Raw genomic sequence first — 14,057 nt, forward strand, 5'->3', positions numbered from 1 at the left:
TAAAAAGTAATATAACATTACCATAGCTATTAATATTTCCGTAATATTTATCAGTAAATTTACAGGTTAAAACAAGATATATGCGCTCTGCTGACATTGCCAAGCAGTGATCAGTGCGTGCCTTTCTCTGAATAGTTTATCAGCCAAGCCAAAAAAATGGCGAATAGTTGTGCGTAATTTAGAAATTTAGCCTTGAAGGAAACCAGCAAGTTCTCCAAGCTCTTCAACCTCCTTGGATAAATCTTCCAGCTTCTCTACCACCCCCATTAGTGTGAACACAAAGCTTGCTACTGCAAATCCCTCAGCATTATCAAGTTTCCCTAATTTGAAGGGACACATGACCTGACTAAGCTCTTGTCTCACCAATTTTAACTTGGGTACTATGAAAGCCCCTGGCTGGCACCTTCTCATTTTCATGATGCTCTCTCCAAGCTCTCTCAGAGTCCAAGCAAGTGATGACCCAGCTGCTTCACAAGGCTCTTTTATTGACTCTCTCAAAGCTTGCAATGGCTATTTATAACACAGTTTGAATGGTTTAGGTCAAAAAACTTAGGAAACTTGAATAGAAATGTTGAAAGAGAGAGTTTAGTACATATTAGTTACCTCTTCGGGAGAATTAAGAGAACCCTTAAGTGAAAGAATGACCGCAGCCAATTCTCTAAGAACCTCTCCAATCTTCTGGTATTTCTCCCAAGGGTGGGATAGCCTAAATCTGCCATGCCACGGCTCCCATTTTGCAAAATATACCTAAGAAGAGAGTACAATTTTAATAACCAGAGACTCCCATGTTTTGGGATAGAAGAAATACCAAATTAAATGGTAACATTGGTTTGACAGTGAGATACTTGTGCTATTGTCAAGTTATTGGGAGACAAAGAGAAGAAATATTATACCAAGGATTCATCCTTTGCCTTGGAGTTTAGCACTGATATGCAGTCCCTGAAACTAGCCGCCGGCTGAACTGACTGGTTTTCCTTTTCATTGACTAATCTGAAATACTCCTCTATGCATCCTGCAAAACGACATAAATTCAAACTCCTTTCTAGTTCTCACTGTCAAAAAGGATAAAATATACAATATACATTCCGAAAATTTATATTTTTCACAAACCGTTAATTCTTAATTGATTGTTTTTTTTGAATATATATTGCCTACCTTCTATGGAGCTTGCAAGGCCTTCAAATGTGGACACCATAGAATCGTGAAGCTCATCGCTAGCCCACATGGGAAACACAAACAAGCTTGTGCAAACACAGATTGCGAAGCCCAAAACAATCATCACGAGACGTTCGCGGGCTATTTCGATGACATTCTCTTCACGTAAACCGGATACTGAAACTAGACTGAATGTGAGGATGAATATCATCACTCCATAGTCATATCTCTTCTTAATGTTTGGATTCAGTCTTGCGTATGTTGCTGCCCCACCTGATCCACAATTAATATTAGCTATGGACATATGCATATATGCAAAATATATCATTGTATTTTCTGTTCTTGAGATAGTAATTAAAAAGCAAGATTAATTTGAGTGAACCGGAGGCCTGTTTTTTAAATGTACATTTAAAAGCGAGGGCAGAAATTAATAAAGAACAAAGCTGTCACAGGGGGCTTAGGCATTAACTAATTAAGGAATGCACACACAAGGAATATTCATTAACTAATTAAGAGATCACAATAAAATATTTTCATTCTAGAAGCAATGAACAACGTATTTGACTAAGGAGCACAGAGAAACTGGGATTTGTTTTTACAAGAAACTGGGATGTTGCTGAAGAATGGCGAGGAACGTTTATAATTGTATTGGCCTCGAAAACTATATGGTTAAAGAAGAAAAACAATGTTCATTGTTGTAGCAATATTCATCATTTTTTTTGTTGTTTTGGAATTTTTTATTGATCTTGAATCCTGGGAAGGATGAAAACCTTACCAAAAATAAAGACAGAAACACCAACGACAAAAGGGTTGCCGATACCACCAACTTGCTGACCTAAAACGGCTGCTAAATATCCCAATCCGCCTCCTAAAACAGTCCCAATTCCACGACTCAAGCCCTTGCTAAGGGTAGCTCCTGAAATGCATGTGATATCAAATCAACAAAAAGTTTGGAAAACATAGCATCGCATGCAAATGCAATATTTATTACGGCAGTTTAAACAAATCAATACTATATAGTATATCTATCAACCTGCATGGAACTCAAAGATGACCACAACAGTCATTATAGCCCACATCGCATTATCGTCTCCAACTTTCTCATAGAGAGTGTCAACGAAGTAGACAAGAGAAACCAAAACCAGAGCAATTCCAACTTTGATGGCGTGAATAGCTTTTCTTACGGCATCCCTATTTTTCTGGACAAAAGAAATAACAGGACTTAGAGAAACTTGGAATTTCTTTTCCTGTTTGAGATCATGAGTAAATCCCTGATCTCCATCGGGGATAGGGATAACAACCGAGCCCATGATATTACTTGGTTGGTGGCACTCTCTGCTATTTTTTTTTCCTCGAAAAAGTTATGACTTGGTTTGTTGATGGTTGAGGTGGAGAGGGTGCATGTATTTATAACAACAAGGATCGATCGCTCGAGATATAAAAAAAGTGAAAAAAACAGTAACTGCGCCGAAGCTTCAAAGTGGACACACACGGTTTCACATTTCAAATCACACACACTTACATGGCCATGGGGTAATGCACTGAAACATGCAAGCCTGCAATATTTATCTTAACGTTGGCTTCGTTTTAGTGAACCTAGCGTGATCTAGTGGAACACCTTGAACAACACAAGTGTACCTTCTGCTACAGTAGTAATGTGGGGGATCGTCTTCTCGCATCACCTTGATATATCTAGACGTATAAACCTTTGTCTTAGGTTGAAAACACAATTTACTTGATGTTAATTATAGGTAGCCTGTCCATCCATTTTGACATAGGGCGAACCATGATATGGCTGTGTCAATAGTTCATCTAAACTCAAGTCAAGAAGAATAGCTGGGATTTAAACTTGAGAAAAAAAAAAAAAAAAACCCATCACATCAAAATTTATTAAAACAATAACATAAAATTATACCTTGAAGGTTTCAAGTATATCACTTTAAATTCTTGAAAATCGTATAAAATTAGTATACAGATATACTGCTGGATGATTAATCAAAAATCACCGGTTGCAGCACTTGATGTTATGGCCTAGAGGGAAAAGAAACTTATTCCTTTCTTTTACACTCAGGTTTGATTTTTTTTTATGCATATTTGTTATTTTTATGGTGTCTTACCTGTTTATTAAACTTGCAGGGCAATAGAGAAACCAAAGGCCGACAGTACTAGTTCATTAAATCTAGTCAGGCATTTTCGATTACTATGTCACGCAAATGGTTGCAAGAACGGGTGGAAGTAGCATTGTCGTACTTGATAAGTGATCATGATTCCTTTAAGACCATCTCAAGTGTCCCAAAATTTTTACACGTGTGTGTACGTCTAGATAGCGCACGATAGAGCAATTCACTCATTGACAATTTCTTAGTTTTTAATCCAAGTGGCCGAGATTTTATCTTCACAGTCTTGGTGAAATATATGCCGTTAATGTCCTTGAGAAACGTAGGGTGGTTTGAATATTGAAGCCCTAGAGAGAAACGGGGGACGGTTTGACGACGAGTCAACGCAGGAGACTCAGAGTAAAGCAGATAGATAAATAAATTTATACTTTAGTGATCATTAAGTAGAAAGTGACACCACATACATGCCATAGTGGGATTTTTCCTATTATATTGAACACACACCACTTTCCATTGTCTCTTACGTGATCATATTGAGTAGCTCTTCAAAATTGGTATTGAATGGCCTGTCTTGTTTTCTCTCGTTTGAAGAAAAATCCAATGCTTTATTTGATTGCACAAATCACTTAAGTTAGTGTCACAATCGCTAAGAAATTAGGTATTGATGTAGAGCCAGCCCCTCTGATGTATCAACTTGAGGATATTAGGGTAAATCATCACAAGATAGCGTTTCTTTTTTAAATTAAAATATTAATTTCATTTTACAATCTTAAAAAATTAAGTATATGAGCTCTATCATTATTTAATTTGATTTTTATGAATAAGAGATTCACACAACAAGTTCTTTTTATTTGTTTCCGTTAATAAAACTAATTAAAAAGCAAATTTAGTCAAAAAATATAATTCAATAAAAAAATATAAATTTGGATCGAATTCACAAAAATATTTTTAATGAAATCATAAAATATATTTTAAAAATAAAAATTCAAATTTCATTTAAAATTGAATTAATAAAAAAGATTATATCAAAGCCTAGCTAGGTGGAAATACTCAAATGATTTTTCCTAAGACTCACTGTAGTTATTTCTTTATTTTTTTATATATTCATATCTAGTTGTGTAAAATGCTACCGTTTAGTTTAATTTGATGTGATCTAGAAATTTTGCATGAACATAAAATCTCTAATTAATGAGTCAAATAATAACGTAGCAGAATGCATTAAGCATAAAACAATAAACTGTGTATAATTAATTAAAATTAAAGGTATAGAAGCCATATATATTTTTTTTTTATAATGTTTGGATTGAGGTTATGAATTTGAAAAAATTCTAATAATAAAGGATTTTTGAAATCAAGTTCTCAATAATCCATAATTGGTTTTAAAAATATTATTTTTTATAATAAAATACTTGTGTTGAAGAACAATTTTCAACAAAATCAAAATCCAAAATATGAGCAAATAACATATTTAATTTATCCTTAAATATATCCATCAATCATATTAACAAAAAGTAAAAGTGGTGGAGCTTTTATTGTGTACAACCTTGTAAAATATTGATCACTACGATTTTTTTTTTATCCATATCTTTTTTTTTGTTTTTTTTAATCTATGTTGTTTTTCCTCACTAATTAATCTCATCCTTTAATATTTGGTAGAATCAAGTCCTTTTATAATGTTTTTTATTACATTGATTTGTTTTTCAATTTCATTATTTAACAATGAATTGATTGAAAATTAAACTTCATAATTTGTTTTTATTTTCTTTCTATAGGGTTATCAAAGTATAATGACTCAGGTAACAAGTTTGGCTATTTAACCCGATTGACTCAGGTTATTTTTTAGTTTATTTTTTATGAGATTATCTCGATCTTATAACTGTTGCTTAATTTCACAAGTGCACGAATCATAACAAGTAATAAAGTAATGAGTAGAGTATCGTCCCACGAGGATTTGTAAAAATTACTAATAATTACCAAAGTCTTTTCAATTGTGATCTATTTGAGGAATCGAATGAGATAGTTTAGGAAACAAAAATTAATGATAAAAAACAAACAATCAAATGATTAAATATTAATGAGTTCAATTGTACTGGTTCTAGAATTTCTGACTCACCGTAACTATTTCTATATAAACTTTCTCAATTAAATTAATTACTCCTAACGTTAATAATCAAGTTTTTCTAATTTAAATATTAATCACTCTCGAGTATCAATGAATTATTTCAACAAGCAAATTTCGTATACTCTACAAAAGTTCTGAACTTGTCGAAATTTATTAAGTACCTTAAAACCTGTAACAATTATAAAAGTTCATATGTTATCTCTATCCTACAGATTTCTTAAGGTATTTGAACAATAGCTAAAATAATTATCACTTCTCAGTCTTAAATTGAATTCTAAATTATGCATATGTTGGTCAAACATACACAAGCATTACACATATAATGAAATACTCAACAACTTATGTAATAATTCAATCGAAGAAATTGTTCACATATTCATAGTAAGATTATATAAAAAATTCCAGAATAAAAGTCTACTCCATAGTTAAATTAAAGAGAAACAAACTTGATACGATGGACATCACTCAAAAGCAAAGAATGACAGTGGAACAGATAGGTGTCCTCCAAATCTTCTTTGTTTTTGCCTCTGTTTTTCATCCCTTTTTGTGCCGCCTTTTCCTCCTTTTAGTCTCTTTTAGAGTTTCTCTATATATGCCTCTTTTTTTCTTGCAGACCCCTTTTCTTTTCTTTTATATTGTGGTATTTTTACCCCCGCTAGAATGAAGACAATTTTCTTTTCTGATTTGAATTCCTTCCTACCCAAACATTGTGGGCCAGATTTGAGGTAGGAAACTTGCAAATTCAAAGATCTTTATTTCTGGAGAAATTATATAAAATCAAATCTTCTTTCCAACAACACCAATCTTGCAATTTTTAAACCTCTGAGACTTGAGATAAGGGCCATAAACCAAGATAATATTTAGAGCGCAGGAAGTTCGAGTCTAATTCAATCCCACTCACCTTTTAGGTTTTAAAATAGCAAAACTAAGTTATATGCCCTTCATATGTTTTGTAGACCTTTATCTCAGATATTTGAAAATGGTGACGAACATCTGAAACTAAGTTGTATAGCTTCCTTTGTAACACATAATAAATCAATGTTCGGTTTCATTGCCAGATTCTGTTTGCTCAGTAACATAGTATCTGAAAACACATTAATTTCCCACGAGGTTAATAGTTCAAAAAGGGATCCAAAATTCTAATTATCTTGTGCAACACATCCAAAATATTTTAAAATCAAGCATGAATAGTGGAAAATATACATGTTAAAAATTCCCTTATCAATAGCCCAGGTCATAGTTTTGATGAGTTAACCCGAGTTAACTCGAGTCCTTTTTATATTCTTTTTTTTTAATTAACTTTATTTCAATTTTATCGTTCAACCTTAAGTGGATTGAAGATTAAACTTCATAATTTATTTTAATTTACTTTCTATAATGTTATCATAATCTCATAACTCGAGCTGTGAGTTTGACAAGTTAACTAGGATAAACTCATATTATTTTGCTAGGTCTTTTTATATTAACTTCATCCTTTAATATTAGATTGTTTAGGAATTGAGCTTCATAATTTGTTTTATTTTTCTTTATATGAAGTTATCATTATCTCATGATGTAGATCATAGATTTGACAAGTTAACCCATGTTAATCTGGGTAGATTTAATATATTGTCATCATAATTTTTTTGAATCAAATTATGTTATTACCGATCGTTTATGTTGCATTTGAAACTATGATGTCAATATGTCACATCAAGTTAATCCCTGCATGATATAAATATTTGTCTATTATAAAAATATTGCAATACCTAGATATTTTTTATGTTGAAAAAAGATTTGATATGACCCTCAATGTATCACAAGCTAACAATCTAGTCTTAAACTAATTCCAACACATTTTTCTTTAAAGTAGATATAATGTGTCAAGATTTTCATAATTAACAATTTCTAATCTAACATTTTAAAAAACTTCTTCAGTAATCACTTCACCACTAGAAAATTATGTAAGACTCTAAAATGCATGGGGGATTCACTGTGCTTGATTGCACAATAAATGTACTATTTATGATTTGTTTTCATCCATTTTTCTTTATTAAGCCTTATAGGACCAAATTATAGGCTAATTTAGGGTGATTTGTAAAGGGAGTGAGATTGAAAGGCATGAGATCAAAGTGGAAAAAATAGGGAAAATGTGTGGCTTTTCGCATTTTAAAATGAAACACCTATTTTGCCCAAAAAAACTAAACATAACAACATATTATTGAGGATAATTTAGCAATTTCACAACAACCCATTTATCATTACCATACTTAAAGGGGGTAATTGTGAATTTTTTTTGTTTAAAGTGCACAGTAAAATGATCATTATATCCTTAAATTCAAAATCTTTTAAAGCTTACATATGGGATTTTTTTTAATCATTTTCATTTTTAAAGATTAATAAAATAACTTAATTGTCCTTAAATTGGAGATTTTACACAACATAATTTACTTTAAATACCAAATCTTTTAACCAAAATAAAAAAAATATTAAGATTAGGTATTAAACAAATAAAAATTAGTGGGCTAACAAAAAAAATAAGTTATAATTAATCCAAGCTTGAGTCCAAACCCAAGCCCAAGCCTAAACCAAGGGTGTGTGGTTTAAGCCTGAAGCATATATAACCTAAGGCCTCTATCATTTAAAAATTTTGGTGTTATACAGATCCAATTTTGACTTCTCAAGCCATCACTATAAACCATATATTTTTTTACAATCTTTGGATTGAGGTTTTGAATTTGAATTTTTTTGACAATCAAGATACCACTAAAAGAGGTGGTGTTTATTGTGTGTACCACCTCATAAAATTGAGCTTGAGCTTTATAATTTATTGTGGCCTTCTTTCTCTGTTGTTATCTTAGTCTAATGACTCATGTTATGGGTTTGATGGGTTAATCTGGTTGACTAGAGTTTTTTTTTTTAATTGGTATTTTTTTTTCAATTGCATTCTTTAATATTTGGTTGATTATGAATTAAACTTCATGATTTGTTTTTGTTTGCTTTCTATGAGTTTATCCTCATTTTTTTTATTTCTTTAATGTACTCGATTTCCATGCTTACCCCTTTAAAATTTTAAAGAAACCCTTCAATATGTTATTCTTTAATATTTGATACTTATTATTTTAATTACTATTTATTTTATTTGAAATAATTTATAAAAGTAGAATTATTTTTCAATTTTACCCCCTTCAATTTAGTCCACATTGTTTTGATTGTTATTTGTTTTGTTTAATGTATTTTTTTAAAAATAATTTATTTTTGACAATTTCATCATCTTTAGTTTTTTCACTATCAAATTTTTTCTCCATTCTTTTGATTGTCATTTTTTTTTTTAATTTTGGTAATTTTTTAAATTGATTTTTTTTTATTGGTTTCATCCTTCAATATTAAATTGGTTTGAAATTGAGCTTCTTGGTTGACTTTAAATCTAGAATTTCACGAGTTGAGAGTTTTAAAGATTAATTAAAGTTTAAGAGGTTCACTTGGGTTGATTTTTTTTTTAAAAAAAATTTTAAGCTCATGTTTTTTTTTTTTAATTTTATATTTCAATATTTATTTAATTAGAGATTGAACTCTGTTATGTTTTTTTTTCTATATATATTTTTTTACTAATTCTAAGAATGACTCTATAGTTATCTTAATTCTTTTTATTCGTTATTCTTTGTTGAGTTTACTTTGATTTTTTTTTTAAATTGATATTTTTTTCAAATTTCATCCTATAACATCATATTAATTTTAAATTATTTTATTTTTATTTTTTATTTTTCAATTTAATAGTAGATTGCTTTATAGTTGAGTTTCATAATTTTATTCAATATGTTTTTATAAAATAGAGTTTTTAATAAAAAAAATTATCATACAAAATAGTTTTATTAAATACATCCGAGTAAATAATCTATATTATGAAATTAAATATTTAAATATTAGTTATTTCTAGATCAAATTTTGGTTATAAACATTTTCAATTTACAATAAAATTTTTTTTATATAAAAAATGTTAGAACAGTCAATATATTTATTTTAAAAAAAAAATTATCGAGGGACAAAAAAAGGAGTAAAAGAGCTAAGATTCCTTCTACGGCGCATCATTAATGGCACTACTGGTAATTTTTGCCTAACGAGTCTTCTCCGCCGCTGGCTTCCGATTTGACAACTTCAACTTCCGATTTCTATCCATAGAAATCGAGTGTTTTACACACCTCCCCCCTTGCGTGCTAATGAAAGGATAGGATGGGTATTCGTTGGTGCCCTCAGATTACAAATGGCACCTTCTACGTTTGTAATTTTTTGCTCCCTCAAAATTAATTAGAGTGGTCTTATTTTATTCGAGGCTGACAAAAAAAGCTTGTGATAATTTCTCAGAAGACACCTGGAAGGCACATCCTCCTCTGCTTTTCAGGCTATAAATCTATTTATTTATTTATTGATAGGACTGTAATAATTGCATCATTTTCCTACCTCTTCTTTTTGTGTACGAAGATCGTACCTTTCCATTTCCACGCGTTTGGGATGGTGGCACTGGCATTAACTTTAATGGAGCGGAAGAGATCAAGAAAATGACCACTTTTCAAAGGAACAATGCTCTGGATTTTTATGCTTTATCTGTCACCAATGGCGACCGGTCCAATTGCAATTAATCCGGGAAAGACGACACTTCACTAGTGCTCTTGACAATTTTTTTTTTTTTTTTTTTTTTGAGTGCTTGTCATTATATATGTACCGTTGCTAGTATATTAATTAGTAGCAGCACAGATCCAGCTGACACTGACACAAACCTGCCCTGCCCATATTATATTAGGGCTATGGTCTAGAGCTTAATTATACCATAAAGTACCCTAAAGTTAAAATTCCTGCAAAACAACCAGCTAAAACCGCTGATAGGTTTTTAAAAATATGATTGTGGTTATTTATGAAAGTATTTTTTATTTTAAAAAATATATTTTTAAAATAATATTAAAATAATTTTAAAAAAATTTATTTTTAAAAAGAAATTTAATATTTTTAAATAATATAAGTTAGCTTGCGTTTCTCGAGACTCTCTGGGAACATCTGCTACACCTTTTCAAGGAAAGAGCTGGTGAATTTGCAGTAAAACGACAAATACGCCTTCCTTTTTTGACTTTTAACTAAAGCAACAAGCAAAGTCTTCCGTGTTCTGAAAGCTTCAAACGAGTTTTACTGCTACTAGTTTGATGATCGAATGCCAGAAGAATTTCAACCTTGTATGTGTATACATGGCTTCAATTTGAAGAGCAAAACGAAAAACTTTCCTGTTGTGTTGTTGAGATCTGCTAATTTCTCCTATGTTTATAATTAGTATTCTTAAATACTTCTTCGAGCTTCTGGTTTCTCGTGTTCTCGTCTCCGAGCCCTCCATCAATCTTGGCTGGGGAATATTATAGAAGTTGAGAATTTACTTATTATGTTACATCAACGCTGAATAATGAAAAAAAAAATTAACGAAGAAGAATAGAGGAATAAAATGAGAATAAAATCGAAATCTCAAGAGGGAAATTAGAAAATTTTGTAATCCATGGATAGAGATGACAGAACTTTCAAAAAAATGTTTTACAGTTTATTATCCAAATTTAATTAGATTTTAAACAATAATTATACTCAACTCAATCCTAATATAATCTCAAATTATGAATTATATGTATCTATGGACTTTAATTCAACCACTTTTGTGCATATTTTTTTTAAAAAGAATATTGAAAGGTTAGTAATGATGTTTTAAAATCCAATATGCTCAAAAATAAAGTTAATTGATATCTAGATAATAGTTAATCACACATGTCAATAATTTCTTATTCAAAACTCAAGAAATAGATGATTGGTTGTAAAGACCTAATACTTGCAAAACAAATTTTTATTAAGTTTTAGAAATCTTTTGATGATAAAATCAATGATTTTTTGTAAGAAATTTTAATAAATGCTAAAATGAGCTTTAAATTTTAAGAACATATATTTTTGTTCTTGTTTTAGTATGATAAATGCTTTAAGAAATGAAGTATGAATGCTTGGAGAATAGAAATTGTTGAATTCTTTACATGGAATGGTTTTAAAGGGTTTAAACCTTGTTGTTTAGATGGAGTGTAGGGGTTGGATAGTTATTTTCTCTTGATAAAATTAATGAGAGATAAAAATCATTTATACATCATTATTAGGGGACAAATAACCCTTACACTTCATTAATGTGATGAAAACATGTTAGGCAATTGAGAGACCTTTTACGCTCATAGATATAGGGAGACAAATATTCCTAATATGAATAGTTAATGTTAAAAATTTTAAGAATAAATAAACAAAGCCTTATGACCGTAAAACAGGTCTACAACTACCTATAAACCAATTATGCTTAGAGCATAGCCAAGTCTAGGTGTGATGGGTTTGGCAGCTCGTTAGACCCATGTTTTCTTAGACTCAGTATTTGATCGAGCCTTATAGCGTTAAGTCTAACATCTTGAGCTCATTATGTGGCTGAATCCAAATTTATTGGGTTTGTTAAGTCGTTAGACCCACATTTACTTAGGCTCAACACATGTTCGAACCTAAATATGTTGGGTGTGACAGCTCGTCAAAACCACACTTATTTGGGCTTAGCACATGGTTTCAACCCAAATATATTGGGAGTAGTGGTTCGTCAGACTCACGTTTACTTGGGCTTAGCACATGGTAGAACTCAATATGTTGGGTCTAACATGTTTCCTGATCCATGTTTACTTATGCTTCACATATGGGTGAACTCAAGTATATTGAGTTTGACAACTCACCAAATCCACGCTTAATTAGGTCTTGGCATGTGGCTGAAACTAAGTACATTGGATTTGACAAATTACTAGACCCATATTTATTTGGGCTCGGTACATGATTGAACCAAGTTTGTTGGATCTAACAAGTAACCAAATTCATGTTTACTTGAACTCAGCATGTGGTCGAACTCAAGTATATTGAATCAGGTAGCTTGCAAGACCCATGCTTATTTGGGATTAACACATGGTTGAATTCAAGTTTGTTGAGTCTGACCGCTCGCTAGACTAACTTATTGGTATGTTACTGCCCTGTTATCGAACCTTTTTAGACATTGTTTTAGTGTTTTTAAAGAACATATAAAATATTGATTCATCAGTTAGTTTGATCATTAAAAAATAAATGTTATTTTTTTAGATTTTTTTAATTTAAATCTTGAGAATCGGTATATAAAACAATTATTAATTTAAAAAAAAATATAACATAGCAATATGAAAAAATATGTTCTTATAATCGATTAAAAAATATTTTTTTATTAATAAAAAAAATATTTTTTCTTAGACCAATGGAATACAAATGTTTGGAATTAGATAAAAATCTTTTATTCAAGTGGATAATTACGTTTTCCTCTCAAAACTCAATTGGCCACCTAGTTAGGTAATGCCTGCCACCTCCAATTCCAATTTGGTACTTGTCCAAATTATAGTCCCTGACGTGAGCCGTTGTAAGCAATGTACTTGAATTGCAATGTGAATCAGCTGAAATTTATTTTTCTTCGCATACCGTGTATGGTCCGCGTAATCAACAACCAATTATAAACTTTCTAAGTCCGTGCCACGGAAATCATCCGTACACTGATAACAAGTCAGGTAGACCACGACTGAGTTTTAAGAATATTTTTTATTTTAAATTATTTTTTAATATTTTTAAATTATTTTAATGGGATGATATTAAAATAAATTTTTTTAAATAAAAAAATAAATAAATAAATATATTAAAAAAAATTATTATCATGTTTATAAACACCCTAATACTAAAATATATTTGATGTTGTGTGTGTTGTGTGTGAAGGGTAAGAAATCAGGAATATTTTATTTTTAATTAATAGATATTTTTGACTAATTCTGCATGAAATTAATAACTATATAAATTATTAAATTATTAAATTTATTATTATAAAAAAATAAATTTAAAATATGATGAGTCGAGCATGTTATAAATCAGGAATATTATATCATAGTATTATGTAAAGTCGATCCACCTGATCCCACAGTACAGAAGGAGTGCATTTCCAACCTTTTTTATCCTCCTCAATCCCATCAAGAATAATAGAAAATACGATATTGCTTGCAACCTGCTTTTGTCTGGCCAATACAAAAATATTAGTTAAATAATAGTTTCATTGCTCCCGTTTTGCCACGGTGCATATCTGGCTCTTATAAGATATTATCTTGCAAAGTGTGAGTGCATTTTTGCCTCTATGGCATGTATATAGCTTAGAAATTACTATATTCTTGAACGTAGCTATCACGGGTAAGATATTTTTTTTAATCTTTTTAAAAAATAAAGATATTAAGAAATAATTTTCTTTTATGTACACTAGAAAAAATACTTTAAAAATATTAAATCACCAATATTATATTCAAAAAATAATAATTAGAAATTCATATTTGCTCCATCATGTACAGAAGCCTATCACTAGAAAGAGTATCAAAAACAATTACAACGCTACTAAACAACTGCAACGCCACTGTAAAAGCTTGCATAAAAACAACAAAACAGGTGGCACCAAGCAACAACCATGAAAGAAAATTAAATAAAATATTATAAAGTGAATATATCATGTTTATATTTAAATAATTAATTTAATTAAAAATCATTTTTTTAAAAAAGAGAGGTAACCCACCTGATAATATATAATATATATATATTCG

At 30.3% G+C, this 14,057-nt stretch overlaps 1 protein-coding gene across 1 annotated transcript; it reads right to left on the reverse strand.

Moving 5' to 3' along the window:
- Positions 1–2,547, reverse strand: LOC118061704 (aluminum-activated malate transporter 14). The gene is made up of 6 exons (XM_035075238.2): positions 2,189–2,547; positions 1,931–2,071; positions 1,156–1,428; positions 894–1,012; positions 604–747; positions 1–510 (listed from the first exon to the last, which is right to left on the reverse strand). Exons 1-6 carry the CDS (start codon positions 2,463–2,465, stop codon positions 187–189), a joined length of 1,278 nt encoding a protein of 425 aa, XP_034931129.1. The 5' UTR covers positions 2,466–2,547; the 3' UTR covers positions 1–186.
- Between the last annotated feature and the right edge of the window lie 11,510 nt (positions 2,548–14,057).

The sequence above is a fragment of the Populus alba genome, chromosome 5 (genome assembly GCF_005239225.2).
Source record: "Populus alba chromosome 5, ASM523922v2, whole genome shotgun sequence".
NCBI lineage: Eukaryota > Viridiplantae > Streptophyta > Magnoliopsida > Malpighiales > Salicaceae > Populus > Populus alba.